This window comes from Sphaerulina musiva (assembly GCF_000320565.1).
Source record: "Sphaerulina musiva SO2202 unplaced genomic scaffold SEPMUscaffold_12, whole genome shotgun sequence".
Classification (NCBI taxonomy): Eukaryota; Fungi; Ascomycota; class Dothideomycetes; order Mycosphaerellales; family Mycosphaerellaceae; genus Sphaerulina; species Sphaerulina musiva.
In genome coordinates, this window is record NW_016017394.1 from 183,647 (window position 1) to 210,800 (window position 27,154).

General features: G+C 51.1%; 13 protein-coding genes across 13 annotated transcripts; 7 read left to right on the forward strand and 6 right to left on the reverse strand.

Moving 5' to 3' along the window:
• Nucleotides 1-394: 394 nt before the first annotated feature.
• SEPMUDRAFT_53648 (cytochrome P450) lies at nucleotides 395-1,969 on the forward strand (the record flags this gene model as incomplete). The annotated part of the gene is made up of 1 exon (XM_016909268.1): nucleotides 395-1,969. One exon carries the CDS (start codon nucleotides 395-397, stop codon nucleotides 1,967-1,969), a length of 1,575 nt encoding a protein of 524 aa, XP_016756398.1.
• A 378-nt stretch (nucleotides 1,970-2,347) lies between these two features.
• On the reverse strand, nucleotides 2,348-3,577 carry SEPMUDRAFT_151976 (uncharacterized protein). Its single transcript, XM_016907165.1, has 3 exons — nucleotides 3,284-3,577; nucleotides 2,806-3,131; nucleotides 2,348-2,744 (listed from the first exon to the last, which is right to left on the reverse strand). Exons 1-3 carry the CDS (start codon nucleotides 3,376-3,378, stop codon nucleotides 2,599-2,601), a joined length of 567 nt encoding a protein of 188 aa, XP_016756399.1. The 5' UTR covers nucleotides 3,379-3,577; the 3' UTR covers nucleotides 2,348-2,598.
• A 186-nt stretch (nucleotides 3,578-3,763) lies between these two features.
• SEPMUDRAFT_151977 (aconitate hydratase) lies at nucleotides 3,764-6,564 on the reverse strand. Its single transcript, XM_016907166.1, has 3 exons — nucleotides 5,642-6,564; nucleotides 5,065-5,583; nucleotides 3,764-5,012 (listed from the first exon to the last, which is right to left on the reverse strand). Exons 1-3 carry the CDS (start codon nucleotides 6,540-6,542, stop codon nucleotides 3,997-3,999), a joined length of 2,436 nt encoding a protein of 811 aa, XP_016756400.1. The 5' UTR covers nucleotides 6,543-6,564; the 3' UTR covers nucleotides 3,764-3,996.
• Nucleotides 6,565-6,806: 242 nt separating this feature from the next.
• SEPMUDRAFT_151978 (DUF431-domain-containing protein) lies at nucleotides 6,807-7,922 on the forward strand. The gene is made up of 2 exons (XM_016907167.1): nucleotides 6,807-7,273; nucleotides 7,353-7,922. Exons 1-2 carry the CDS (start codon nucleotides 6,826-6,828, stop codon nucleotides 7,547-7,549), a joined length of 645 nt encoding a protein of 214 aa, XP_016756401.1. The 5' UTR covers nucleotides 6,807-6,825; the 3' UTR covers nucleotides 7,550-7,922.
• A 503-nt stretch (nucleotides 7,923-8,425) lies between these two features.
• SEPMUDRAFT_111645 (uncharacterized protein) lies at nucleotides 8,426-9,484 on the forward strand (the record flags this gene model as incomplete). The annotated part of the gene is made up of 1 exon (XM_016900927.1): nucleotides 8,426-9,484. The coding sequence occupies one exon, from the start codon at nucleotides 8,426-8,428 to the stop codon at nucleotides 9,482-9,484; it is 1,059 nt and encodes a 352-aa protein (XP_016756402.1).
• A 2,319-nt stretch (nucleotides 9,485-11,803) lies between these two features.
• SEPMUDRAFT_151979 (uncharacterized protein) lies at nucleotides 11,804-12,794 on the reverse strand. The gene has a single exon (XM_016907168.1). It carries the CDS (start codon nucleotides 12,565-12,567, stop codon nucleotides 11,854-11,856), a length of 714 nt encoding a protein of 237 aa, XP_016756403.1. The 5' UTR covers nucleotides 12,568-12,794; the 3' UTR covers nucleotides 11,804-11,853.
• A 3,414-nt stretch (nucleotides 12,795-16,208) lies between these two features.
• On the reverse strand, nucleotides 16,209-17,124 carry SEPMUDRAFT_159218 (uncharacterized protein; the record flags this gene model as incomplete). Its single annotated transcript, XM_016907829.1, has 1 exon — nucleotides 16,209-17,124. Exon 1 carries the CDS (start codon nucleotides 16,629-16,631, stop codon nucleotides 16,209-16,211), a length of 423 nt encoding a protein of 140 aa, XP_016756404.1. The 5' UTR covers nucleotides 16,632-17,124.
• SEPMUDRAFT_136479 (uncharacterized protein) lies at nucleotides 16,334-18,081 on the forward strand (the record flags this gene model as incomplete). Its single annotated transcript, XM_016902780.1, has 5 exons — nucleotides 16,334-16,840; nucleotides 17,217-17,397; nucleotides 17,482-17,668; nucleotides 17,697-17,887; nucleotides 18,010-18,081. The coding sequence occupies exons 1-5, from the start codon at nucleotides 16,704-16,706 to the stop codon at nucleotides 18,079-18,081; spliced, it is 768 nt and encodes a 255-aa protein (XP_016756405.1). The 5' UTR covers nucleotides 16,334-16,703.
• Nucleotides 18,082-18,179: 98 nt separating this feature from the next.
• Nucleotides 18,180-19,366, reverse strand: SEPMUDRAFT_166759 (glycoside hydrolase family 3 protein; the record flags this gene model as incomplete). The annotated part of the gene is made up of 1 exon (XM_016908256.1): nucleotides 18,180-19,366. Exon 1 carries the CDS (start codon nucleotides 19,248-19,250, stop codon nucleotides 18,180-18,182), a length of 1,071 nt encoding a protein of 356 aa, XP_016756406.1. The 5' UTR covers nucleotides 19,251-19,366.
• Nucleotides 19,367-19,567: 201 nt separating this feature from the next.
• On the reverse strand, nucleotides 19,568-20,622 carry SEPMUDRAFT_151980 (uncharacterized protein). The gene is made up of 3 exons (XM_016907169.1): nucleotides 20,375-20,622; nucleotides 20,116-20,295; nucleotides 19,568-19,970 (listed from the first exon to the last, which is right to left on the reverse strand). Exons 1-3 carry the CDS (start codon nucleotides 20,531-20,533, stop codon nucleotides 19,779-19,781), a joined length of 531 nt encoding a protein of 176 aa, XP_016756407.1. The 5' UTR covers nucleotides 20,534-20,622; the 3' UTR covers nucleotides 19,568-19,778.
• Nucleotides 20,623-21,101: 479 nt separating this feature from the next.
• Nucleotides 21,102-22,836, forward strand: SEPMUDRAFT_151981 (proline iminopeptidase). Its single transcript, XM_016907170.1, has 3 exons — nucleotides 21,102-22,058; nucleotides 22,109-22,227; nucleotides 22,287-22,836. The coding sequence occupies exons 1-3, from the start codon at nucleotides 21,278-21,280 to the stop codon at nucleotides 22,350-22,352; spliced, it is 966 nt and encodes a 321-aa protein (XP_016756408.1). The 5' UTR covers nucleotides 21,102-21,277; the 3' UTR covers nucleotides 22,353-22,836.
• SEPMUDRAFT_144942 (MFS general substrate transporter) lies at nucleotides 22,753-24,735 on the forward strand (the record flags this gene model as incomplete). The annotated part of the gene is made up of 6 exons (XM_016903086.1): nucleotides 22,753-23,170; nucleotides 23,266-23,438; nucleotides 23,501-23,613; nucleotides 23,685-23,912; nucleotides 24,004-24,325; nucleotides 24,493-24,735. 6 exons carry the CDS (start codon nucleotides 22,753-22,755, stop codon nucleotides 24,733-24,735), a joined length of 1,497 nt encoding a protein of 498 aa, XP_016756409.1.
• An 833-nt stretch (nucleotides 24,736-25,568) lies between these two features.
• On the forward strand, nucleotides 25,569-26,868 carry SEPMUDRAFT_166763 (uncharacterized protein). The gene is made up of 3 exons (XM_016908257.1): nucleotides 25,569-25,888; nucleotides 25,964-26,100; nucleotides 26,180-26,868. The coding sequence occupies exons 1-3, from the start codon at nucleotides 25,596-25,598 to the stop codon at nucleotides 26,656-26,658; spliced, it is 909 nt and encodes a 302-aa protein (XP_016756410.1). The 5' UTR covers nucleotides 25,569-25,595; the 3' UTR covers nucleotides 26,659-26,868.
• The last annotated feature ends 286 nt before the right edge of the window (nucleotides 26,869-27,154 follow it).

A 27,154-nucleotide genomic window follows, 5' to 3' on the forward strand; every position in this document is an offset into this window, starting at 1 on the left:
TGCTTCCGTAGAATCTTGGCTTGTAGATAAGACTTTGGTGATCACGATTCACAGGCCAGCCCAACCCCCTGGCCCCATGGGGGGAAACTCTGTCACATAACGGGGGTTCCCAGTCCATCAGAGAGAGACTAAGGGCCAACATAAAACAACTCTCGCGAAGTACTATGACGATATGACCTTGACAACGATCATTCGTCTCGTCTGCGGCGGACTGTCGAATCTGAATTCCAAGCAGTGCTGTATCCCCCACCTGCGACAGATTTCGTGTCAGCTAGAATATAGACTTCACTTGACAAATCTCTTGGCATGAGTTGTCTGCAGCATTTCACATCCCATCCCAAGAGCGTTGGTGCGCTACACTCTGAACACACCACAATATAGAGTGGCGACAGCCATGAATTCCAGCAGCCTCCTTCATGACGTGGACGCTCTACACGCCTTCGCTTGGGGCTTCCTAGCATACCTTTTTCTCCTGAGCATATACCGCCTCTACCTCCATCCCCTTCGCCATATCCCCGGGCCCAAACTCGCCGCTCTCACGGGGTGGTATGAGACCTACTACGATGTGATTCAACCCGGTCAATACAATTTCAAACTCCTGGATCTTCACAAGAAATATGGTCCCATCCTGCGAGTCAACCCCGAAGAGGTGCACATTGCCGATCCCGACTTCTTGGGCGAGATTTACAATGCTCGCAAGCGGAACAAAGGTCCCGAACCCAGTCTCGATATCGCGGGATCGGTCGCGGGTACGGAGGATTGGGAATTGCACAAGGCGAGAAGACAGGCAATGACGAGTTTCTTCAGCCCGAAAGCAGTGAGGGATTTGGAACCATTACTGGTTCGAAAACGAGATCGACTAGTGGAAGTGATTGAGCATCAGCTCTCCTCGCAGGCGAATTGCGACAGTCCGCTCAATGTGTCTGATTTGTATTTTGCTTACTGCTGGGATCTCATTCAAGAATATGCATTCGCTTTCGAGTCGACGGTTCTTCGGGAGGATTTGAGTGAGGCCGCACAACTGCGAGCAAACTCACAGGATCTCCTCCTCCAAGTCAATTTCACACGCCATTTTGGATGGATCAACTCCCTGGCTGCATACCTCCCTGCGAGCATTGCCTCCAAGATGATTCCCCCGGGCGTCATGGATCTCAAACGAGTCGCAGAGCGCGTAGCCCAAACCGTGCAATCCGTCGTCAACGATAAAACAACCACCACCACCAAAGAAAACCTCGAAACTCCCTCTTCCTCTCCACCTTCCCAACACAAAAGCATCTTCTACACCATCCGCGACGACCCTGACCTACCCCCCCTCGAAAAAGAACCCCTCAGACTCAGCCGCGAAGGAAATTTCCTCGTAGTAGCCGCCTCCGACTCACCCGCCCGAGCCATCCACATCACGCATTTCTACCTCCTCTGGGAACCGACCTGCATGGCGCAACTCCGCGCGGAGTTGCAACCTCTCGGCCCACGACCCAGCATGGAACAACTCCACGACTTACCCTATCTCCACGCCGTCTTTCTCGAAGGAACACGGCTCATGTATGGCCTCGCACGCCGCAATCCACGTATCGCACCAGATGATTCGATCGTCTATGGCGAATATGTGATTCCGCCGGGAACGCGAGTCGCCACTTCGAGTTTGTGCGTGCATGGGAACGAGAGGATTTTTCCCGAGCCGTTTCGGTTTCGTCCGGAGAGGTGGTTGTCTGGGGAAGGAGGGAAAGGGGGAAAGGAGTTGCGAAGTCGATATCATATGACGTTTGGCACGAAAAGTCCAAGGTCGTGTTTGGGGATTCATTTGGCAGAGGCGGAGATGAAGTTGGCAATTGCAGCCGTGGCGAGGTTTGATATGGACTTGTTTGAGACGGGTTTGGGGGATGTGGAGTATCGGTATGATTTCCAGATGGCCCATGGGGATTTGAAGAGTCGGGGGGTGAGGACGGTGGTGAAGGGTGTGTTGTGGTGAACTCTTGGAGAGAGTTCATTTTTAATCTTTCTCCCTCCTAGTACCACTTCTGCTGATTTGTCATTTCTTCATCGTCAAATGCATGCTGTCCACCTACAATAAGAATGATATTCTCCATGCCGAAGCCTTGGCTGTGCATACGGTGTGTCCGACTTGACATTATTCTTCCAGCGTAACTTTTGCAGTTGAATTCTTTTTTTATGGTCCCGTGTCCTCAGTGTATCGCTTGCCTTGTCAACTGGGACCTCCCCTCCACCTTCGAACAAGGCCAACCCTCCCATTAGCGTCGGGAATGTGGCTCAGCCTGCGAAGAGATGTTATGATGCGTGGGATCGAAGGGCTTGAACAGAGAAATGAAAGGCAAAAGAAGGGCTGGTTGGCCGTTCATGCTCGGAGCAAAGCAGATTCTCTCCATTAGTCCACCATACATGAAAAAAAAAATAGTGCGATGCTGAAAACCATCCAGGTCGAGGGGCATGCTTAATATGAAGTCGTGTCCCTACCCTGCTTTTCTATGCCAACATTCGGAATGGGAAGCATACATGCAGCCAAAAGAAACCCCTCCCCAAGAATAAACTCCAGAGAAAAAACCCCTTCCTTGCTTCAAAGATGCCCAAATGTGACGCTTTTTACAGCGCCAACACAGCGCCAAAAGCGACCAAGGCACCCATGCCAAGCACATCCATGCCCAGCTCGACACTCGATGCAGAACCTGTGTAGGAAGGAGAGCCTGGGCCGGTCGCGCTGGCGGTGGGAGAAGACGTGCCAGAAGGACCTATCAGACCTGCTGTTAGCCGTAGCGAGGATTAGACCGGGGCCAGGAGAGAGAAACGCACCGCCATAAGTGTTGCCGCCCGTCACGGCCGCAGTCTCTGTAGCAGTGCTTGCGTGCTTCGTCCCAGTGGAAGTTTCGGTACCGGTTTCGGTGGCAGTGGACGACTCGGTCATCGTCTCAGTCATGGACTCGGTCATGGACTCGGTCATAGAAGAGGAAGAAGAGGTGGTTTTGCCAGATAGCTTGACCTCGTTGCCGTTGGTCTTGCAGATATCCATAAAGTACTCCTGTGCCATTTTGAGGTGATCGCCGCAGTTTTCCATCATGAATGACTGCACTTTTTTAGAGTGGCAGACCGTCTTGAAGTCGGCAGGGTCGGACTCGACGCTATATACCACAGGTGTAAGCATCACCCCATAGACTCATATGCCCATCCATCGCGTCCCTGCGTACGCGTCTCCTCTCTCCCTCTTTCTCTCCCTCCCTCTCTCTCTTCTCGTCTATTCTCGTCTATTCTCGTACGGGAAGTGATCTCTTACTTGACAGCAGCAAGCACACATGCTGGAGGGGATGCTACCACGACCTGCGCGGCAACAGCCAAGAAGGCAAATACGGCGGTAGACTGGACAAACATGTTGTCGTCGGGTATTTGTTTAGCGAGAAGAAGTTCGGTTTAGCTTCGTCGGCGCGTGGGAAGAAGACGACGGCGGTGGTGGAGGGTGTGGGTGCGGACGGCGGCGCGGGTGAAGGAGTGGGTAAAGTATGGGTGGTAAAGAGCGTGGGTGAAGGAGTGGCGGCACGAGTGACAGTGCGATGGTATGGTATAGATGGGATCGATATGTGTAAGGAAAATGGGGTATCTCAAGATGTCGTTACGCTTGTGTTTGCTGGTTTGCAGAAGCGCGAAAGGGGCGCCCACTTTAGATTCGCCGAAATCACGGGCCGCCTCGCCACATCCCGAGAGTCTGGGGTTATCCCAGCAGAAGCATTCACATAATTTGGTACGAGGGAAATGTCACGTGAATATATTACTGTAGATGCAAGCCAGCTCACTGATTTGGTACAGTACAGCAGCAAACCTGACTTATGCCTCCGTTTTTCCATTTTTGCCACACGCCTTTTGATATGATCACCGCGCCAGAAACGCCTTTTCTTCCCTAGATTGGGTATCTTCCCTATTCAAGCAAGTAGCATGTACATCGTTTCATCTTCCACTCTCTTCTCGGGACTCAGCACGAGTTTTCTCCCCTGCTTAAGCCTTCATCTGTCCCTTCTTCGCCAACAAATTCAACGCGCTCCCGGCGAGGATAAAGCTCTTCTGATCGGGCGAAAAGGTATGCTTGACAGGAACTTTGAACGTCTCTCCCGAATCCTTCTTCTTCACAATCAACGAGATCTTGCCGTTTCCCCCTTGCAACACATCGTACAGTCCCTCGGTGGAAACTTCATCGCATCCCGCCATCTTGTCGTAATCCGCTTCATTTTCAAACGTCAAAGGAATCACTCCCTGTTTCTTGAGATTCGTTTCGTGGATACGCGCGAACGATTTGGTGAGGATGATGCGAGCACCGAGAAATCGAGGTTGCAACGCCGCGTGTTCCCGGGCAGATCCTTCACCATAGTTGTGTTCAGCGACTACGAGCCACGGTTGGTTTTGGGCTTTCCATTTCTTGCCGAGCTCGGGAATGGTGTATTGTGCGCCGTCGACGTCCGAGACCTGGTTGACTTCACCTGTTTCGGCGTTCACCGCTCCAATGAGGGTGTTTTCGGAGATGTTGGTGAGATGACCTTTGTATTTGAGCCAGGGACCGGCGGCGGAGATGGTATCGGTGGTACATTGTCCCTTCACTTTGACGAGGACTTTCAGGCCAGAGAGTTCGCCTTCGGGGAAGGGAGCAAACGGTTCCAGAAGTTCGAGGCGGGTAGAGTCAGGATCCACTGCAATGGAGACGTTGGGGTTGGGGACAGGTTCTGTGGGGCGGAACATGGGGTTTCCTGCCGCGAAGCCGAGAGAGGGGAGTTCCGTGCCTTTGGGTGGCTGGAAGCGGAAGCTTTCACCAGAGGGGGTGGTGAGGCTGTCGGTCATCGGGTTGAAGTCCGTTCGGCCGGCATAAGACATTGCTGTTACAAGGTCGGGAGAGGCGAGAAAGTTCATGGTCTTACGGTTTCCATCGTTCCGGGCAGGGAAATTACGGTTGTATGAAGTGAAGATGGCGTTATCTTCGCCTTTCTTGACACCGTCTGTGCGCGACCACATGCCAATGCAAGCTATGCTGTGTTAGTGCGGTACAAACATGTTAATGATAGTGGCGCTACTCACGTCCACAAGCGTTTGCGAGAACAAGACCTCCGCCTTCTTGGAGCGTCTCAAGTGTGCCGTCGCGTTCCAGCGTAGCACGAATCTGCTCACTGCCGGGAGAGATGAAAAAGTCGGCCTTTGGCTTGAGACCAGCGGCTTGTGCTTGCTGCACCAATGATTCTGCACGAGTCATGTCTGCGTATGAGCTGTTGGTGCAACTTCCGATGAGTCCAGCTCCGAAGGTCTCTGGCCACTTGTTCATCTGCACCGCTTCTTTGAACTTGGACAGAGGAGTGGAAAGATCTGGCGTGAACGGTCCATTGATATGTGGTTCCAATTCGGATAAGTTGATCGTGACAACCTCGTCGTATTCGCAGTTGGAGTCGGCAGCCAGAAGATTGCTGGTATCAGGAGATTGTGCAATGGCATTGGCGGCCTTGGCAATTGATCCACGGTGTGTCGATTGTAGGTAGGGGTCGTGCGAACCCGGCGTGTAGGGAAAGATGGATGTCGTGGCGCCCACTTCGGCACCCATATTACCTATAATCGGTGTTAGTAACATATTATGGCCTGTCGGCCTATTCAAGACACAACATACATATGGTAGCCATGCCAGTACATGACAGTGATGCGACACCTGGTCCAAAGTACTCTGTAATGTAGCCCGTCCCTCCGCGCACTGTCAACTTGCCAGCCAGAGCCAAAATGACATCCTTTGGTGAAGCCCAGCCACTCAGCTTGCCTTCCAACCTGACACCACGAATCTTGGGCGCCTTCAATTCCCATGGCGCGTCGACAAGAGCGTCCACAGCATCGGCACCTCCAACGCCAATGGCAATAGCAGCCAAGCCTCCTGCATTCGGTGTGTGACTATCCGTGCCCAGCATCATCAGTCCTGGTGCAGAGTAGTTCTCGAGTACCGTCTGATGAATGATACCGGCACCAGGAGGCCAGAACTCAATGCCATATCTCTTGCCCGCACTCTCCAGAAAGTCATAGACTTCCTTGTTGCCCTTGATGCTGTTCGGCACATCAATGTCCGCCCCCTTCTCGCCCACAATCATGTGGTCACAGTGGATACTCGCAGGCACGGCCGTCGTCGGCATGCCACAGCTCATGAATTGCAGCAAGGCCATCTGAGCACTGGCGTCCTGCATTGCCACGCGGTCTGGCTTGAGCTTGAGAGTGGCATTGCTGCGGATGTCCTTTCCATTGTTGGTGCCTTGAAGGAGAGATTCTTCGGCATTGTCCAAGTGGGAGAAGAGGATCTTTTCAGCGAGCGTGAGAGGTCGAGTAGGCAATAGGCGCCGTACGGATTGGAGACGTTGGAGGAGTTTGGCGTAAGGAGGCGTGCGACTCTCGACGGACGAAGCAGCGGGTGTGACGGAGGCGTCGGTGGCCGTGGCCAGAGTGCGGGAGGAGGCGATGTGGGTGCGGAGCGGAGTGGGCAGAGACAACAAGGTCGACCTCGCCGTCGCTGTCCTTCGTGCGGCCAACATTGTTCCTGTCAATGGCTCACGGCGAAGACACAGCGTGTACGTGTACCGAGAATGGAGTAGAGCACTACTTATATATACGGTATGCGCACAAAATACAGACATCCCTGTCCGATGTCGCAGGAATCTTATTCTCTGCCCTCCTATTGGTACGGAGCTCCAGTCCGATCGTCGAAATCTGCTCCACTAAAAAGTTCACAGCAACCGGTCCAATATCAACATTGAGTGAATATACATTAGGAGGAGAACACACAACCAACAGGAAAAAAAGGAGAAATTACCCAGAATGGCCAAATCACACACCTTCATCGTCGAACATCTCGATCCGGAACTGGAAGACTGGCAAGCTCTCGAATACAACACCATCTCGTCCGAATCCGCCTCGTCCAACTCCAAATTCCTCCTCTCCGGCCTCACGCCATCCTTTTCCAAATTCGAAAAACTCACCATCCCGAGTATAGAGCGGACAGAGCGGACAGTGGAGTCCATCTATTCAACTGCAGCGGAAAGGCAAAAAGTCTGTCTCCTCGATCCCAAAGCTGAGAGAGATCTAAGTCCCGAGGATGGTGAAATTTTTGATGTATTTCTGTTTGGTGGCATCTTAGGCGACGATCCCCCCAGAGACCGCACAGGAGACCTCAGGAAGTTGGGCTTTCCGGGGAGGAGGCTGGGGCCAGAGCAGATGACTACTGATACTGCTGTGAGGACTACGAGAATTGTGGTGCAGGAGGGAAGTAAGTCTACTACTAGCTCTTATATCTTCTTTGCTCTCCTTTTCCGAGTGAGAGGAAAATATGCTGATCAGATCTGTAGAGAAGCTCAGCGAGATTGAGTACATTGACAGGCCGGAGATTCCTATCACGGATGAGAATGGCAAGATCAAGGCCAACGAAACGATCGAGATGCCGTTCAAGTATGTGAAGGGAAGTGATGGAAAGCCGATTATACCGGAGGGTATGCTGGAGTTGCTCGCGAACGATGCCGAAAAGGACATTTTGGACCTGTTGTAGAGACTGGCTGCATGTAGAGAGTGGCAGATCGGATTACGGCCGACGCGATTGATGCTCTTCAGCTGCTCTGAGCTACCAAAGCAGTCGCGCCAAGGATGTGATGAGCAGCAATCGCAAAGGTGGACGGCAACTGAGGACCGTCTAGATGGAGGAACAGGTCTCTGGCCTCTCAATACCTCGCATGCGGCTAGCGACTGTACCAACGATGAGCCACAAGCACTGCTCGCTCAACAGTCTAAAGGAGACGGTATTGGCACGAGCGAAGGGGACCAAAGTGTGGCGACCAGAACGACGATCATGCGACCAAAGACCACAATGCGGCATATGTATGAGTGAAGTATGACTAGATGTGTCAATCAAATGATGCGTGCACGCTGCCTTAATTCATAGCAATTCGTTCACTTTCGTGCTCATTACGCTGCGCAGGCCGATCGTTGCAAGACATCTTTCCACAACATAATGTCCTAAGCGCTTTTCCCACATGTCAGGCTGAACATGTACACAAACAGAGAGCAAGGCGGACACTCGCACCACGTAGAAGACAATGTCGTCCTCTGAGAGATGGACAAAGTCCGGCGCTCACCCTTGGTCTTGTGAATAGGGAACCTCGCGGACAATAGGAGCAGTCATGGACACTGCGAAGCACGACATATAGCTGATCACAAGCCACTACAATGCCCACAAACATCATCCACCACTGCTCATGACACATGCACTTGACCTCTTCGCCGTGAAGCTATTCGCGCCGAGCAGCAGGAAGACAAGCAAGCAATACGCTCAAACCAAAAACCGATATATGTGCCATACTCAACTCAGCAGTAACCCAGCAGAACATCCACACCACTTCGAGTGACTGACTATTCCTGACACCGAAATATGTCTACCAGTGCCAATTCGCAAACAGCAGCACGCACCATTGACATCACGCCTTCCTCCTTCGCCTCCCTTCCACCAACACAGAACACCAGCCTTCAACAACCAACAGCCCACCAAAGATTCCTCAACAATCCCAGACATCTGAAAAGACTCTTCACTCACACGACACTCAAAAGCCTTCTAGCCTGCCAACGCGTCTGCAAACTCTGGAATCAAATCATTACCTCCTCTCACGCATGCAAAGAGAAACTCTTCCTCACTTCGAGTCCTCCCAGAAGCCTCGATTGCATTCATTATTACTGTCAACAACAACAGCAACAACCAAGACTGAATCCTCTCCTCACGCAGGTGAATGAATCCATCTCCCATCTGCATCCCGTCTATGATTCTTTTCTCTCCGAAAGTGTCAACAACAACACTCTTATCCTCACCTGGAAAGGAAGCTTTTATACGCCTCAGATCTTCTTCCCTCGAGCTTCGAATCCTTCGCTCGGCAATGTTAGTGTTCCTGCAGATGCAGATGCAGATAGACAATTAGGAGAAGAAAAAGAAGAAATAGGAATCGAATTCCAACTCCGTCGTCTTTCAAGGTTTGAAGTCTGTTTTCTCAGTCTGAGACACTATCATCATTGTCAAAACTATGAGAATCATCAACACGAAGTCGAGAAAGGAGGAAGCAAAAAGAAAACCAGTGCGAACAACAAGAAGAAAGATCTCGACGATCTAATCTTTCCAGGTCCAGAAGCAAGTCTATGGAATATGTATCTCTGTCAACCTCCACCTTCATCTGTGAATGTGACAGTTTGGAAGGCCGAGGAAGAGTACCTGGAGGGCGACGCCGAGGCTGGATGGAGCAGGCAAAGCGGAAGCACGTCGGGATATGTAACGGAGAGGTTTATGATTCACAAAGCGTGGACGATGAGGGAGATTTTTGAGAGGATGGATGAAGCGAGGAGTAGAGCGAGGAGTAAAGATGAGAAGGTGGAGGACATTTCATCACTGATGAAGAGAAAAAGAAAGGGGAGTGTGGTGAAAGATTTGTTGCTGTTAAGGAGATAGGTAGAGAAGTTTTTTGTTTCGGTGTTTTTCGTTAATGATTTGTGCCTGCAAAAACATTCTTCCCAAGAATAATGAACCAAAAAAAGGCAGATCGACTTACCTAGGTACGCACGTGTAGTCCGTCTCACTCATTTCAGCTTCATTTACCAAGGAAGAGGAAAAGGGATAAGAAGCCAAAGTTACGATCTAGCCAAGATGCCAAGAATGCCCCCGGCCAAGGAATTCCCATCGACATCCCCCTTTCTCCCGCAAAATCCTTCATCGTCGTTTATTCTTGAGATATGCATCCATCCATCCATCCATCCATTCATCCATCGATGGCGGCGACGGGCAGTGTAGTCTGAGAAAAGGGGAATTCATGGCAAATGTACCTATTATGCATGCATGCTGTAATGGATACCTCACCTTACCTCCATACCGACCTGACCTGACCTGACCTGAGCTCACCTGATCTGACCTACTACTACCTATTTGTCCATCCATTGTCCATCGTTATAAATCCTCGTTTCTCGGCGTAGAACTATACAACCCTTACCTTACCTTACTATACCTTACCTTACCTGCCTTACTCCCCAATCCAATCCAGTCCACGCTCCTCCTCTTCCTCCTCCAGATCAAGAAGAAGAAAAACAAACCAAGGCCTCCAAAACCCCAACATAGATCGAATCCCGGGAATGGTTGCGATTCTTATGAATGACTACCTTACCTTACCTACTACCAACTCATGGATGGACGAGAAAAGTGCTCAGCTCAGTGTTTCTAAGCAAGTCTACCTACAAAAAAAAAGAGGAATAAAAGAAAACTGCGATCTTTCAGCTCGACATACTCGAATATTAAGAGAGTAACGAATAATTCTCTAAAGGCATTTACTCCCCGGTATCCTTCGACGGCCCTCGACAATACAGCTCTTGAATTTCTATTCTATATTCTGGTTCTCGACGAATCTTGAGAGGGTACGGACGGATAAGCTAGCAGATATAGAGTTGTATAAGGATCTTACTACTACTCCTCCTAATACGAAGATATACCGCCGGCCCTCGATTCCGGGCGTCGTACACTGGAGCTAGGATCGGAAATGGCATTGTCGCTCTTAGGATTAAGCCGAACTGTATCTGGACATGAATGGTATACATTGCCGTCCAAGAAAACGAGCCCAAAGGAATTCATGTTGAGGTTTATCTTGACAAGTTCAGCTACCTGAGCTACCTCGAACCTTGGCTGTAGAGCACTCTTTCCGCACACAGCTATCGACAGCAGAATCGCAACTGATGGTTCGCCGAAGACTGTTATAAGGCCAATGAAGGAGATGATGATACAGAGAAGGAGATGATTATACAGAGGAGATGATTATACAAAGGAGATGATTATACAAAGGAGATGATTATACAAAGGACATGGTTATACAAAGGAAGAAAAGAAAGAAAGAAAGCTAATATACACGCTTTTGCTGATACAAGTGACTTTCCTGGAGCAGTTCTCTCTTGAACCCAAGATCTGTGTCACCGATAACACTATCGACTTAGTCCGGAAGAGTGTCACCGATAACACCATCGACTTGGTCCAGAAGAGTGTTAGGAAGTTGTCCAACGTCGACCATCCCAGCTCTTCTATCGACTTGGTCCGGAAGAGTGTCACCGATAACACTATCAACTTGGTCCAGAAGAGTGTCACCGATAACACTATCGACTTGGTCTGGAAGAGTGTCACCGATAACACTATCGACTTGGTCCGGAAGTGTGTCACCGACAACACTATCGACTTGGTCCGGAATAGTGTCAGGAAGTTGTCCAACGTCGACCATCCCAGCAGAACCATCGAATTGAAAGTGGGATAGGTTTGCCGGTGACGGTCCACACACCAGGCATCCCGTCCGCTCTGCCATATATAAGCACGTAATCGCTGGACTAGTACAACGGTGGGTGACCAATGGAAGTCGTTGAAGGCGGTGAAAGTGGGATATGTTTGCTGGTGACGGCCCACGTGCGATGGTGATCTCGCTGCACGCGGACCGTCAACGTGGTTCTGGTTCCGAACCTCCTCTCGTCCAGGCGAGCGGCTAGTCTTGCGGGCCATGTAATCGCTCGAGGAGGAGGAGGAGAATCATCGAATTGAAAGTGGGATATTGTTGCTGGTAATATCCTCGGGGTCGCGTCCTCGCACATGGGCAAGCACACATACCCTGCCGCTACCTCGCCAGAGGGGACACAACGGTCGAATTGAAAGTGGGATATGTTCGCTGGTGATATCCTCGGGGTCGCGTCCCCGCACATGAGCCAGCATGCCATATCACGCCATTTCTTGTTTTGACGGGGAAGGGTTGAAAGTGGGATATGCTTGTTGGTGACGGTCCACGTGCGATGGTGATCTCGCTACACGCGGACCATCAACGTAGTTCCGGTATCTCCAGAAAGTGGCTTGTTTTGCCAGCAAGAGTGCGTGCTGCGCTGCAGAAGTGCCTTGACTGCCAGCTGCGAGGCACCGGTCAGGAAAGGAGGCGTTGAGTCCCGCCGCTGGTCTTTTCTTCTCCAATCCATCCTCCCGGTGGCAGCTGCACAATCAAGGCGACGGACGGTGGCGCATGAGCACTTGGATGTTGTGCCTGCTGCAGGAAGGCTGGCCTTGATGTCTGCCTCCTCGATTCGACACGGCAGCAGGGACCGCCGCGATCCAAGGAATGAATCTTTGAAGGTCGCCGGCGTCGACTGCGAGTAAGAGAAGGTCAGCATACCACCGACTGCATGTCTGATGAAGGTGCAAGGGATGTGGTGTGGGTGGATGCGTCGTGAAGCTGTCGCGCCTCCGCGAAGTGACCACAGATGAAGTGGTCGACGTCGCGGAAACGACACTGCCTCTGTTAGGTGGACTGACCTACAATAAGGCCTGTTGCTGCAGCAGTCGTGGAGGCTGTCGTGGTGGTTGTTGATCGCACCCTCAGCATATTTGATGTGTTGGAGGTGGATGTTTTTTGGAAAAGGGTTGCTGGTGTCGGAAGAATGAAAGGGCACGAAATTCGAGCTCACTCCTTGGCGCGCCAAGCCATTGTTTACGGTCCCTTCCACCCTGCCAGACAGTGTCATCGCCATATTCACTCATTCCGGTCGCAAGAAGTGCGCGTAGCTTTGGCATCGTCCTCGAGATCTCACTGCCCTCTATCTGTCGACTAGCAATCTCTCGCGCGTAATACTGTAGGCTGCCTCGCAAGGTTCGAGTCGTCCTCCATTCCTTGGCGCTGCTTGACGTTACGGAGGTCTGCTTGCTTCCAAAAGTCCTTATGCCAACACCACCCCATGAATCATCACGCAAACTGGACGATGGCCCTGTAGTAATTCTTGTCATCCTCAGCGAATTCTACTCGTATCCGTGCGGCGTGTGATTGTAATGCTGTTGGTGTTGAGGGCAAATTATCGGCAGCGCTCCAGCTGGCTTTGCCGACTCGACACTGGTGATATCGCAAAGCAACTAAGTCAACTAAATAAAAAATTCACCACCGTAAACACCAACACTATAGAGTGTCTCGCAGTGTTTGGCTAAAGGTATCTCGAGCATGACCTTGCTGGTGGGACCAAAAAGTTGTAGGGCGACCCTGGATATCGAACCCTCGATATTGGAGGAGAAATTATTAAAAAAAATATTTCTCCGGAAGCTTTCTCGATCTTTGATCGAGCGGAGCGAGCTGATACTCACCTACACCACATTGCCTGCCATTGCCATTGCCGCTGCCGCTGCCGCTCGATTTGAAGAGAAGGTGAATGAAATGACGTACCTCTCTTATTCAATGTCCAGGCTGTCCAGGCATCCAAGTGAGAGAAGCTAGGTAGCAAGCTAGGTAGCTTCTCTCACTTGGATGACTCAGCATGATTTTACATCCTCATATACTCTCATCTGGACAGAGGGCCATTCTGGGTGAAGCAGGTACACGCGGGAGAGCTGACCGAAAACTAGCGACCGTCACACCCGTGGACAGCTGCTCGAAACCCAACACACCACGCATCAGCGAGGAGCATTCTGGAAGCGATCAGGGGATATACAACAGCATGCCTTGGTCCAGGCCAGCGTGATGTTGAACGTTGTCGTCGCCAACCACTGACGTGCGCGATCTGCGCGAGTACCTAGCTCCAGCACAGACGCCTGACGCGAACACTTTTCGCATCAGCTGGAACTGCACTCGGACAAGGACAGCGATACTGCCGGAATCCTATGGAGCACGGCAGTACGAGGAGGCTAGCAGGATCAATCTTCATGCACAGAGGTCCGAGCAGCGACAATGTTGACAGAAGGCACGCCAGAGAGACCAACAGCCACAGAGCATCGCCTCCGCCAGCGACGGCAGCATTGCGATGGACCGGTGACTCTCCTTTTTTTGGAACTCAGTGTTGTGCCGATGGCGCCACACACACCAGGTGCGAGTGGTGACACAGGCCAGTCGGCGGACAGCCAGCACAACAGGAGTAGCAATTGTGGCTGCTCAGATCAAGGCGACCCTTGTGGCCGGCGAGCTCATCAAGGAGGACGATTTCAACTCGCGCCAAAGGTCACAGCCCTGCTGTAATCGATGACACGGCCCCCTCCGTTTGCGATCGATCATCACGAAGCCTTTGTTGTGAGCAGCAAAGGACCAATACCGATCGAGTCGTCTCCACCGCCCACTCCCAACATCCTCCAACTGTTCCGGATTTCGTTCGTGATCAGAAAGAGGAGGAAGGGCAAGCGCTCCGATACAGTCTCCGATGCTGCAGCCACGAGGGCGATGTCTGATATCCAACAAGACGGTTTCGTCCAGCGTGAACTTTACACCATACACCCCATGGCGTGTATGGAGAGATCTGCCCCATCTTCACGACGGCGGACAAGACGCGCCATGCGGTGGAGATCGGCTGCCTGACAGGCTCACGACAGTATGGCTTAGAGTGGGAGGCTTGCTTCAGGACAGATACCGCGCTCCACGAAAGCTCCAAAGCTTGGGCGCAAAGTGCCGAGAGCCATCATCTTGTAGCCTTGCTTTGTCCAAACTCACTGGTACTGTTCGAGCAATTGCGCTGTGTCATACCGGTATAGCAGACTGCACTAGCTCCGTCACACCTGATGAGCATTGCGGAGGACGACTGGCCCCCATGTCCGACCGGACTGCCATCGAGCGCGACACCATACGGGTCGATTATCCCGACTCTAGCAGCAGGCCAAGCCGTGGAAATGTCACTCTTCAGGACAGCAATGCATACACTCCAGATAATGGGACTTGCATGAGTGGAGACTCATGCTTCTGAGTCCGGGAGCTGGCCTCAAGGGACTCCGCATTCTCAGCCAGTACCGCTTTCCCGCCTGTGTTGCGCATCGCAGTTTTGGCTATGGCCTCTGTCTCTTATGCTCTTAGCTCATCATTCAGGTCGTCTCTCGTGAAATAGCCCGGGGGCGAAGAATGGCTGCACTGGACATGCTTCGATGTGCCACGCAAGATGAAACATGAGCATATCAAGTAAAGCAAGATCATCGCGCCCTCTGCTGTTGCGTTTGTTCGTGCGTTCACGAGCCCTGTGCTTGTCGTGGCATCCGATGATCTGGGCTTTTGTCGCTGTCCTGCTGCTAGCAAAAGCATCGCAGATCTACAGCTTTCGAGCGAAGCCCTCTCCTCGGCCAGTTCGTAGGGCTCAGGTCATCAAGCATTGCATAGCCCTGCGAGGCGATATCGACGTCTCGGCAATTTCTTCTCGGCGCAAATTCGGCTCACTTTTTGGCTTGGCTTAAAGCCCTATCACAACTCCTGGCTGAGTGCTCCCGCCCAATTCTCAGCTTCACGAACTGGCCAAAGTCATCGCGGCATCAAAGATTTCCAGAGGCGAAACCCACTCTGTCTTGTTGCTGTCGAAAAGCTGTGACGCTGTCCTGAAGTGATGCGGCGAAGTGATAACATCAAGCCATGTGCAATCATCATCCTGGGCATAGCCACGATTCAGGAGCGGGCATGCAAGGTAACAGCATGCCTATGATGGTGTCTTGAGGCCAACTTGGTCATCAGCAATTCTGCCGACCATACCAAACTCTTGTGTCAGAAAGTGGCAATTTCGGACATGCTTAGCCCGCTCGAATCCGTGCCGTACATATTCCCACAAAAGTCATCATCTCAGCTCAGGAATAGCAGTTTTGAGTGATCAGCGAAGTCATTCTGCCAGAGACTGATCGAGCATCGGGAATACCACTCACCTTAACATACGAGCGTGTGATGGTCGAGTATCCGCATGTACTCCAACGAGCAATGGCAACTTGAGGAGAGCAACACACATTGCTCTCGTCAGGTTTCTGATCTCAGCCGAGTCATCATCGCAGCTTGAAAATTCAGTGTGCCTAGTGGAATTGGGTTTGAGAGGAGCTGGTACCTTCGAGAGCTGTGGGATGGAGCCCGAAACTCTGCGGTCCGCTATGAAACTCTCGAGTGGACCTTTGCAGCGACTACAACTGTACCCGACTGCCCTCCTGTATTTCAGAGGATGGAGAGGTCTGCACTGGGCAACTGTCAGCTCAGCATGCCTGCTCTCGCGATGGTATGAGGACTCCGCCCAAGGAAGCGATGACAAGGATAGTACTGCAGGGGCATGTTGCAGAGCGTGATCACATAAGGAAGACGTCCTCTCGGATCCCTTGTTCAATTATTCTCTCCCCGTGGTTGTACCTACAGTGGCAGAGATCTGCACACTCGAAAAGAAGCACGCTCGGCTCAAAGGGCAAATCATCACTGCAAGACGCAGCACGCGCAGAGAGTGTACACAGGATGTTGTTTCTGGTCTTCTCCTCCCTCTTCTTCGACAAATCTCAAGGCTGGGCTCCCCAAAGCTTCTCGCATGCGCTTCAAATGCTGCTCGCGCCGCTTGAGGATCTTTGGTGGCATGGGTGGCTCGGTTTGGCTGAGTAGCACGCCATCCTCACCTGCTGCCGCTCTCGCGGCTGTGACCCTGCCACCGGTGTCTTCTTCTGCCATGGTCTGCACCCGGCCTCTGCCTCCCAAGTCTGTCTTCATGCGGTCCAGCTGCTGCTCCCATCGCTTATGGTGTCGCGTCCCTTCTCCTACCGTGCTGCCATGTTGTGCTCCGGCGACGGTGCTCTTGCTTGCTTGCTGTTCGCGGGTATGCCTGTGGAGCTCAATGCTGTAGTCCATCTTCTCGCTTCTTGGTCGGCGGCGCGGTAGCAGGATAGTTGGTGGTAAGAGGCTTTGGTGGCGAAGAGGGTGATGACTAGAGCGGCGGTGGCTGTTGTTGTCGCTGCTGCTGCTGCTTCTGCTGTTCACAAGAACGTGAGGTGGAAGAGATTGTGGAAGAGATTTGACGGCTTCGTCGCAATTCAAAAGAAAGACGTCAGAGACTACAAGTATGGGTGTGCGGCATGGTCCTCACTACCATTGTCTCTCGCAGTCAGAAGCACGAATGACAGTACACGGCGGCGATCGTAGAGGCATGATCTTCTCCAAGCAGCTGCAAGATGCAACAACATGATGAAAACGGGATGTTGGGATGTGTGTCATCGATCAGTTATCTCAGAAAGCAGGCGAGCTGACAGACGAGTGGACGAAAGAGACATCTTGTTCTGTGTGAGATGCATACACATCCAAAGGATGTGCTGCTACACTGGTTGGCGGCCAGTTGGTGAAGAAGAAAGGAAGATGGTTGGGGAGCGAGGAGAGAAGGCCCCTTATACTCCAACAGCAAGCCAAGGCGCTAGGACTTTACTAATCCAACTGGAATAGAAGCACACAGAAGCAGCACGGCGATGAAAATGGAAAGCGCGCTGGTGCTGATGCTGCCGAGGAGAAGACGGCTCTCTTCAGACTGGGGGCAACATTTCTAAGGCATCGAATGATCAGTAAGGGGAGCGAAGAGCTTCTTCTCCAAGCTATTGCAGGCTGCAATAACATGATGAAACGCGCGGTAGAGATAGTGCGATACTACTCGCATTTGACACTTGGCCAAGTTCCAGAAAGTTTGAAGACATTGGTGGCTGTCGACCTGTAGATGATCACCCCAGACCACTCCGCCATCGTGCACAACGCCAACTCGCCGTGGTACGATCATGTCTCGCGGGCCTCTGATTGCCTGACCGCGACAGCAAGCACGGCGGGCCATTTCAGGACAGCATCATATCACTCGAGCCGCGTGGGCACTTCAACCGACAAAAAGGAAGCGGCAACTGGCATGGTGGGTATCACATGAATGCTGACCGCCTCCAGAGGCATCGACAGATCCTTTGGCCTTGACCGCAGCGACAGCAGACTGCGCGACGTCCAATCCTCCCGCATTCGAGATGCATCCTACCATTCAGTACCCAGCGCAAGCCCGCTCTGAGACGACGACTTCTCAACACGAGACCAACTGGAAAATTTCACTCGAGACACGCTCAGAACAGGAGAATGGGGAAGAGGTAGGTAGAACTACTCTGGAGAGCAAAAGAAGCCGATGTGCAGCTGGCATCTTCGGTCGGGCTTATGGACATCGTGCCCTTCTTCCAGGCACTGCTCGAGATATTGCTCACGTCCGTCTCAGGCACTACAGGGTTTCAGTCAGCACGACGTCAACCAACGGCTCATCTGTGGTGAGATCAGTTGCCGACCATGACCTAGGTAGGCGACTGAATGACAGATTTCGAAAGAGGGAGCCGGAGATGGTCAAATTGGGTAAGATACTGAAGAGCGGACTGTAACAGCAGACATTGCTCACTGCGGCAAGGCTTTCCTCATTGCAATGATCCTCTCCGTCGCCTGGTCAAACTCTGTCCGATCAATTCCACCATCCCTCAGAGCCTGCACAATCCCTACATGAGCATCCTCTCCTTGACTGACACGTCTCACAGAAGCAAGTACAATATCCATTCCAGCCTGACAAGCCATCACAGCCAAGTTTCCCGTACCTCCAAAAGATGTCAGACTCCCTGCCTCTAGTGCATCCGTAATAGTGACACCTTGAAAGCCCAGTCGTTGCCGAAGTTCCTCTTGCACAATCTTCCGACTCAAGCCCGCAGGTTTGTCGGCGTCGAGAGCAGGGTAGATGGCCCAGGAAGTCATCACCATCTTCACGCCTGCCTGAATTGCTGCAGTATAAGGAAACATATCCACATTTCTCAAGTCATCCGCACTGGTGTTGAGAGTCACAGGCACCCGATCTGTATTCTGCTGTGTCGCGGCGCTGCCCAATCCGGGAAAGTGTTTTGCAGTAGCCGGATAACCCTTCTCCTGCAGAGCTTGAATCCACGGCGCAGCAGCTTCTGCCACTTTGGTAGGATCGGAGCTAAAGGAGCGTTGTTGCGAATCCGTAAAGTCTCCCTCTGCTCTGTGAACGTCTAATACCGGAGCCAGGTCCCCATTGATACCATATTGAGAAAACACCGTCGCCACTTGACTGCCCGCGTCACGGGCTGCCGCCACAGGGTCTGGACTGGCACCAATGGACTTTGCGGATTGCGAGGGACCTCCAGGTAGACGATTGACAATTCCGCCTTCCTGATCGGTAACGAGGAGAAGAGGGAAACCGGCATATCCGGGAGACTGCTTGTAGGTATCTTGGAGAGCGCGGATCTGACCGGGAAGATCTTGTGCTTTGTCAATGTTTTCGCTGTAGAAGATTACGCCTCCGACTTTCCCGGCTTGCGTTGCGTCGAGGAGGGTTTGAGGAATGTTAGGTCCTGGGTAAGACCAGATGATGTGGTGACCGACAGCGATATCATCTTCGTCGGCGAGGACGTGGGACAGGCGAATTGCGAGGATTGCGAGGCTGGTGAGGAGATTCATGGCAGATGAACAAGAGAGGTTTTTTGGTCCCACGATGGTGATGATGATGGAGTTGGAAGGACGTCCGTCGGACTGTCTACTGGGACTTACTACCTACTAAATAAGGTACATGTAATAAGAGTCGTGGCGATGAGTGGTTACCTACTTCCCACTATGAACCCTGGTATAGAGTAAGGTAGTGGAAAGAAGTCGTTTTGAGTTCGCTCATCCTGGAGCAACGTCCAGGGACACAGCATGTTTTTGGGAAAGGTTGACCCAGCCTTCTCGTATACATACATGTACGCCACACTCGGAAATAGAATCATCTCGTTGTCATTCTGTTGTTGCAGCATACCAATCGTACATGATAATAAATGAGTCCTAAGTAGAACTTAAGAGTAAAATATCTGACGCTGGATCATCATCATCATCATCTTTCTGTCATTGTTATTCTCAATTCTGCCCTTTCAAAGTCCTGTTGATCATCAAGTATGTATTTCCCCAAGCCCATCAATCTCCCTCTTTACCTAAGAAGTAGGTACTGTACTTCTACATAGTCCAAGTAGTAAGATCCGATCCACCCAAAAAATCCAATTTGCCAACTGGAACACCCTCCTTGCGCAAGATATCATATGCAGTCGTCATATGAAAGAAGAAGTTGGGAAGGGCGAATTTCTGAATATATCCCAACACGTCAAATTCGGCTTCTCGTGGACCTAGTTTGACGACGCATTTGGCATCCTATGAACCAGTCAGCTTAGGTACATGTACCTTACTACATTATTTTGTTTGAAGGTGAGGAGTTTTTGAAAAGAATCTCGTGGGGAAGGGAAAAAAAGTGAAATGACGTAAAGCACGAATAGGTAGGTAAGGTAGTGTAACGTACAGGAGCCAAAAACTTGTCCTTCTTCGCACTTCTCAGAATTTTGATAGTCGATTCCAATCGGGCCAAGAGCTGAGAGAGCGTCGTCTCGTTGTCCTCTACAGAAACTGCTTCTTCGCCTCCAATGCGAGGCAAAACTGCTTTGGAAGTGTTGCAGCAGCTTTGAATTTGGAAAGTCAAAGGCTGTGTTTGTGAATGTCAGCCGGAGAAAAAGTCATGAGCTGGTACAGGAAGTGAGTGATGAAGGTAAATTACTACGAACCTTCATATCATCAATGATACTCGCATCTACTAGAACTTGCGGGTCTTTGTTGTTGTCTTTGGCCCATTCTTCGCCTTTTTTGAGACACGCGACGAGTTGCTCGAGGTTGCGAACGAAAATGGGGACCGTGAGGTCATATGTAGTCAGAGAAGAAGACATCTTGAGGTAGGCAGGCTGGTTTGATTTGAAGCAGGGAGGGGAGGGGATATGCACGTGAAATCCAAAGAATTGCAATATTGAGAGTGAATGAAAAACTGTCAGGAGATCTCTGGTCGGGACACACTTATTATATACCTCTGAGCATCAAAAACAATTCTACGAGCTTCTCCGCCTGGAACTCAGCTCTCCTCTCTGAAACGTCCAAGCGCAAGCTCTCTCCCAGAGTTCTCCACCGGTGTGGATTTGTAAGCTGTTAGAACTTCAAGCCGTAGGAACTGGAAGCCTTGCATCATCTGTGCTTCCTATAGAGGGAGAGGGATGCTACAAATATTGATCCTCCGGGGGAAAAGGGGGGAAAGGGGCAAAGAAGGGGTGCGAGGGAGTTGTCAGCGAGGAAGAAGAAGAGGAGTATGTCTTGGTCGTGGCTCATGTGACTGACCGGGGCCTGTAGAGTCACGTGTTGCAATCACGTTTATCCTTGGCAGTGAAGTCTGTGTCCTATACTACCTAACCTATGTTGTTTTCTTGAACAGTCCATCCTCCCTACCACAATCACTCAATACCACGCCAAGACGGTGTCAGTGTGAGTGGCTCTACCGTAGTATACTGACCTTCTCAAACGACATACGTATACAACCGCCACTTTCTCACCACTCACTCCGTCTGTCCTCTTCTTCTCTGCTGCTTGCTGTCAACACTAACTACTGCGAGTCACTTCTGCCTATTGAAATCGCAGCAGTCAGTATGGTGACAGGCTACTCGCATAGAGCAGCATTCGACAGTGGTGTTCTGTCTGTTGGTGAGATTCACAAGCTGCACTACGAACAATATGGCAATCAGGATGGCAAGCCAGTGATCTTCTTGCATGGTGGCCCTGGAACCGGCACCTCCATCGGGAATACGGCCTTCTTCGACCCGTCGGTATATCGTGTGCTTCTACTCGACCAACGAGGCGCGGGCAAGTCTAGACCCGTGGCCGAGACTCGCGAGAACACATCGCAGCATCTCGTGGCGGATATCGAGACCTTGCGAAAACACTTACACATCTCCAAGTGGCACATGGTATTCGGTGGCAGCTGGGGCAGTACACTTGCTCTTCTGTACGCACAAACGTACCCTGCCGCCGTGGGCTCTCTCGTCCTTCGTGGCATCTTCTGTGGTCGGAAGCTGGAGACAGACTATGTGAATGGCGCGAAAGGAGCGGCGATGTTGTTTCCCGAACAGTACGAGAACTACATCAACTACTTACCACTTGAGGATCGCCACGATCTTTTTCAGGGATATCATAAGTTGTTGAGCTCTCCAGATCACGAAGTCCGTCGTGCTGCAGCCAAAGTCTACAACTCATATGAGTTCAGTCTGAGCAAAGTCGAGCCGCAACCGGAGGATTACACGAAGCTGGAAGACGACGACTTCTCTCTGGCGCATGGCGTTCTGGAGTGCCATTACTTCCAAAATAATATCTTCCTGGAAGATGGCGAACTGCTGCGACCCGAGAACATTGATAAGATTAAGCATATTCCCAGTAAGCAGTCTTGTCCCTGTTGGCATCACTCGCCTCTGATCTTCTTCCAGCCAGTATTATTCAGGGTCGATTCGACTTCGTCTGTCCTCCACGCACCGCATGGGACTTGCACAAGCTTTTACCCGAGTCCAAGCTCTATATGATTCCCATGTCAGGTCACAGTGCTATGGTCAGGCACATCATGTCCACATTTGTCACCTTCTTTCGGAACCACTGATATTATCTTAGGAACCCGGGAACTTCAAAAAGCTAGTGGAAGTCTGTGATGAGTATGCTCAGCTCCAGCTCGTCTAGTCTCGGGCAGCAGAAGAGTAGACCCAGAGAGCTTCTGCAGGCTCGAGAGCGCCGATCCATCTGCATTCGCTCGGCATTGATCACCTCAACACTTTATTTCATCCGAGATTCGACCCGGCTGTAGATATGAACCCGGCTGCCAAGTGCCCATCAATGTCCGCATACCAAGTGAAGAGCTACTGACACTAGTGATGGCGATTTTCTTGCAGCAACCCAATTGGAAGCGAGGCCAAGAACCAGAGCTTTATCCACATAGATTACCTCTCTTCACCTATCATGTCTACTGTATAATCATCATACGCCTCAGAGAATTCTTTTACTTTAAGATGTGAACCTGACACTGACCTGTCGTACATACACACCAACACACACATCACACATCACACAGCTACCAACCATCATGGGGCTCAACGAAAAGCCCACTCCAGTCACTGTCGACATCACCCCAGCATCCGAAGAACAAACACCACAGCCCACCCCCGAAATCGAACAACAAACTTCCTCTCCTCCTTCTCCTGCACCACCCAACTCCCGCTGGCGTCGCATCATAGGCATCGTATGGGATACCTTCGACGGCACCCCCCAAGAACGGCGCTACGTCCGCAAACTCGACACCTTTCTCCTCTCCTACATGTGTCTGGCATATTTCATCAAACAACTCGACCAAACCAACATTTCCAATGCGTTTGTGTCGGGCATGCAGGAAGATCTTGCTTTATATGGCAACGAGAGAAATTGGCTCAATACGTGGTTCAATATTGGGATTCTGCTGGGTACGATTCCGAGTCAGTTGATTCAGGTGGAACATGTTCGACCGAGTAAGTATATTTGTCGTTTTTGTTTCTTACTACTAGAGAAAAAAAGATCGGCAGGATGTTGTTGTTGGCTGATGATGATTGGGGTGAAAATTTAGGTATCTGGCTTCCGAGCTGTGAAATCTTTTGGAGCATTCTCGTAGTGGGTATGGGTTTCGCGAAGAATGTTGAGACGCTATATGCTCTGAGGTTCTTCGTGGGCTTTGCAGAAGCGTGTTGCTTTCCTGGTTTTGCTGCTCTGCTTGGTGGGTGGTATGGGGTGAATCAGCTGGTAAGTTGCAATCATCCGTTCCTGATATCCCAAAGCTGACTTCTGATGCCGGACTATGACAGGCGAAACGCGCTGCTCTCTTCGAGCAATCCTCTGCCATCGGGAACATGTTCTCTGGCTATTTGCAAGCCGCGCTTTACAAAGGCATGAATGGTCATCTCGGACTTCGTGGATGGTAGGGAACTCGTTCATTATCCTGACACTTGGCGTGACTTAAAAACGTATTGCGCTAACCTATCATCCCAGGCAATGGATGTTCGTCTTTGACGGCATCATCGGCATCCCCATTGGTCTCTGGGGATACTTTGCCATCCCAGACCTACCACACAACACTCGAGCATTCTACTGGACGGCAGCAGACAAAGAATATACCCTCTCACGCGTCGAGCAACTCGGAAGACCTCCCACACCCAAGCTCACGCTCAAAGCTCTCTGGGGAGTTTTCACAAACTGGAGACTTTGGCTTTTCATCCTGTAAGCGCTCAACACACATCCCCCGACAAATTATGTAGTCGCCATGATTTAGCTGACTCATTGCCACCATCATCATACATATTTTTTATAGCCCCTACAACATGGTCGGCCAAGCCATCTCCGGTCTCAAATACTTCAACCTCTATCTAAAATGGGACGGCTGGAGCGTCGTCGACATCAACATTCTTCCCACCGGAGGCGACGCACTCAGTGTCGTCGCCGCACTCTTCTTCGGCATCCTCGCAGACCAGACGGGCTGGAATGCCACTCTGGTGGTCCTATTGCAAGGAATCGTCATAACGAGTAATTCCATGCTTGCGGCGTGGTGCTCGGGTCATGATTTGTCGAAAGGAAGTCTCCTGTTTGCGTACTATCTCAGCTATGTAGGCTTGGCTGCGCAGCCGATTGTTATTGTAAGTACATACATGTACCTCCTGTTCCCGTTACACGCCGTGTGATTATTTCCCCCCATCCCTTTCTTCCCCCAAACGAACAAAAAACCAGCAATCAAGCCTCACATGTGTATATTTCCTTTCCAAACATTTCCATCTCAAAAATTAATTTTTTTCGCGATTTATAGTCCTGGGGCAACCATCTCGCAGCCAGCGATCCCATTCTCCGCCAAATGCTCGTGGCGTGCGGGAACGTAGCTTCATATACATGGAATGCGTGGCTGCCACTCGCTGCATTTCCGACATATGATGCGCCAAAGTACGATTATGGATATCAGATCTTGGTCATGTTTAGCGGTCTGGCGATTGTGGGTGTGGTTGCTATGTATTTGTTGCGAGAGAAATTTGCTAGGAAGAGTCGGAGAGCGTGATGCGTGAAGAGTAGCTCTGTTTGGGATGGAAGGAGGGTGAGAGGAGTGCTGGGCGGAAGAAGAAGAAGATGAATGAATGGATGGATGGATGATAGATGACGTCTGGAATGCCGCTCTGAGAGGGTCCGTAGATATACCGCGGTACCAGGATGAGTTGCATATCTGCTCCGCGTCGGGATGGTTGTACGCTGGAGTGAGAAACAAGAGACAAGTGAGCAGTAGAGTATTTCAGGGGTAATTGACGATGAAAATCGCCGAAAGTCAGGAAAAAATCCATCATTCTATCTCTCCTCTTCTTTTTCCCATCTTTCCCCAATACTTTATCTTGCAAGTGAGTAAGCTTCTTCCTACATCGATCGATTAGCGTTCCTCGCTTAGAGCAATGATAGCTTCGTCCTTTACAGTTAGAACCTAACAGGTAGTAGAACAATAGGGTGTAACAGCCCGGCTGACAGCTGCGGTGTGATGAGACCGGGCCGAGCCTAGTATCATTATCGAGCGTCCTACCGAATGTGATCATGTAGTCGAGGTCCTTTTGTCAGGGGAAGATGATATTGTGACCCGTGAGAGATGAGGATGTCCCCTGGAAATATGACGTGGCGAAACATGACCCCCGCTAGCTACAAGACCTCTGCTGTGAATTACTTGCCACACACATAGACACGTGTGAATCCGTCTGAAGAGCGACAACGAGACTTCTGCCTACAAGCGATGTTGTTCGTAATGCCGAAGTTCTTCAGAGGTCTTCTCATGAGTAGCTGAAACTCCAAATTTCCTACAAAGGATTCATGACTGACCTACAGTATCTCCCCCAAAATAATAACAAAAAGAAATCCCAGACAGTGAGCGATCCCGCCGTCATGTCTTCTCCCGAGCCTCACGTCGTCCACGCGACTCTCAACTACTTTCTCGAGCCCGAAAAGGGTGGATATGACGAGTTCTGGTTTGGAACGGTGGGCGAGAAGCGCCGCCCGTTCGAATATGTGCGAGTCCCCATCACCGATATGCGTGGGCGTGAAGAGGATTTCCAGTTGGATACGCATGGTTTTCAATACGCCCGGGCGAGCAGTCGATTGACTCCGGAAGATACGAATAGTCACGAGAGGATTCGAGAAGTCTATTATCAGGAATGTGCGGATTTGATGAAGAAGATGTGAGTGTGTGATCTGCCTATGAGAGGGGGTGTGTGCAGCGCTTTTCATACTGAGTATGAGATGTAATAATCTAGGACGGGAGCTTCTCGCGTACATGTCATGGGACATGTCTGTCGGAAACAGAATTGGGACACGATGGAAGAAGTTACCAAGCACCAGGACGACATGGAAAGAACCCTTGTCCCCACCTCTGCCCGATACATACACGTGGGTGAGTATGATCAGCAGCAGCAGCACACCTGGACATCACACTCCCTACTTCTCTCCCCGAGCTAACGACGATTTGCAAGACTATTCCTACGATGGAGCTCGAACCCGTCTGGACTTCTACCTCCCCAAAGAATCTGCTGAACTGAGCAAGAAACGCTGGGCCATCATCAACATCTGGCGTCCCATCTACCCCATCACGCGCGAGAATCTGACCTTGCTCGACGCACGCTCCATTTCCGACGCCGAATTACGACCCGTCATCGCCAAATTCCGACGTCCAGATGACGCGGAGAAACTCCCTCCCATCACTCGAGCAGCGTATAATCGCAATGATGTCGAGACGTGGTCGGTCGCTGCTCCGAAAACTCCGGAGCAGCATCAATGGTATTACTGTTCCCACATGGATCCATCCGAGGTGTTGTTCATTAAGATTTTCGACTCGAGTGAGGAGGATGGCGTGGCGAGAAGGACGCCACATACTGCTTTCACTTGTGATGAAGATTGTGGAGATCAGAGGCAGAGTATTGAGTTGAGGAGCTTGGTGTTTTGGGATGATTAGGCTGGGAGAGTCTTGTAGGTCTTAATTCGGCGTCGAAGGTCCGCACAAAGCACTTCCTCGAGTCAGTCAGTACTTGACACAATGAAGGATATTGTTCTAGGGCTGAGGAAAATGTGGTCGTTGCCTGCCTCTTTCGACATCGCTTTGCCTACGCAGCATCGAGCGGGCTCGATCTATCAGTTAATCGGTATTAGAGACAGAGAAACAGCGTCGCTATCCTTGAAATACTGCCGGAATGTCCATTTGCGCCAGTTGCGAGAATCAGAGGTGAGAATCTGGATGTGTTTGCATGTGACAAGGTGTGTCGAGACAAGTGAAGCACAGAGGGCCCGGCACGGATCGGCATTCGGCACTAGAACTGAGCAATTTCGGGCCGACCGGCACGTGCCAAAGAAGGTTCTCAGCCTCATCCGGCAATTGCAACTGCCTTTGGTTGTTTGCATCGCGGCTTCCTTGCACGATTTCATCACAGCCCTACCAGGCTGACGACAAAATT

Excerpts from the sequence above, each read along its gene's own strand:
- SEPMUDRAFT_151976 (XM_016907165.1), bottom strand. The coding sequence starts at position 3,378 with ATGTTTGTCCAGTCTACCGCCGTATTTGCCTTCTTGGCTGTTGCCGCG. Across the intron at positions 3,132-3,283 it reads TGTGTGCTTGCTGCTGTCAA|CGTCGAGTCCGACCCTGCCG; the intron begins GTAAGAGATCAC and ends TGTGGTATATAG. Across the intron at positions 2,745-2,805 it reads GGGCGGCAACACTTATGGCG|GTCCTTCTGGCACGTCTTCT; the intron begins GTGCGTTTCTCT and ends CAGGTCTGATAG.
- SEPMUDRAFT_151977 (XM_016907166.1), bottom strand. The coding sequence starts at position 6,542 with ATGTTGGCCGCACGAAGGACAGCGACGGCGAGGTCGACCTTGTTGTCT. Across the intron at positions 5,584-5,641 it reads TACTGGCATGGCTACCATAT|GTAATATGGGTGCCGAAGTG; the intron begins GTATGTTGTGTC and ends CACCGATTATAG. Across the intron at positions 5,013-5,064 it reads TCTCGCAAACGCTTGTGGAC|CTTGCATTGGCATGTGGTCG; the intron begins GTGAGTAGCGCC and ends AACACAGCATAG.
- SEPMUDRAFT_151978 (XM_016907167.1), top strand. The coding sequence starts at position 6,826 with ATGGCCAAATCACACACCTTCATCGTCGAACATCTCGATCCGGAACTG. Across the intron at positions 7,274-7,352 it reads AATTGTGGTGCAGGAGGGAA|AGAAGCTCAGCGAGATTGAG; the intron begins GTAAGTCTACTA and ends TCAGATCTGTAG.
- SEPMUDRAFT_151979 (XM_016907168.1), bottom strand. The coding sequence starts at position 12,567 with ATGGCGATGACACTGTCTGGCAGGGTGGAAGGGACCGTAAACAATGGC.
- SEPMUDRAFT_151980 (XM_016907169.1), bottom strand. The coding sequence starts at position 20,533 with ATGTCTTCTTCTCTGACTACATATGACCTCACGGTCCCCATTTTCGTT. Across the intron at positions 20,296-20,374 it reads GTATCATTGATGATATGAAG|CCTTTGACTTTCCAAATTCA; the intron begins GTTCGTAGTAAT and ends TCACAAACACAG. Across the intron at positions 19,971-20,115 it reads AGGACAAGTTTTTGGCTCCT|GATGCCAAATGCGTCGTCAA; the intron begins GTACGTTACACT and ends ACTGGTTCATAG.
- SEPMUDRAFT_151981 (XM_016907170.1), top strand. The coding sequence starts at position 21,278 with ATGGTGACAGGCTACTCGCATAGAGCAGCATTCGACAGTGGTGTTCTG. Across the intron at positions 22,059-22,108 it reads TAAGATTAAGCATATTCCCA|CCAGTATTATTCAGGGTCGA; the intron begins GTAAGCAGTCTT and ends ATCTTCTTCCAG. Across the intron at positions 22,228-22,286 it reads TGTCAGGTCACAGTGCTATG|GAACCCGGGAACTTCAAAAA; the intron begins GTCAGGCACATC and ends ATATTATCTTAG.
- SEPMUDRAFT_166763 (XM_016908257.1), top strand. The coding sequence starts at position 25,596 with ATGTCTTCTCCCGAGCCTCACGTCGTCCACGCGACTCTCAACTACTTT. Across the intron at positions 25,889-25,963 it reads GCGGATTTGATGAAGAAGAT|GACGGGAGCTTCTCGCGTAC; the intron begins GTGAGTGTGTGA and ends GTAATAATCTAG. Across the intron at positions 26,101-26,179 it reads TGCCCGATACATACACGTGG|ACTATTCCTACGATGGAGCT; the intron begins GTGAGTATGATC and ends ACGATTTGCAAG.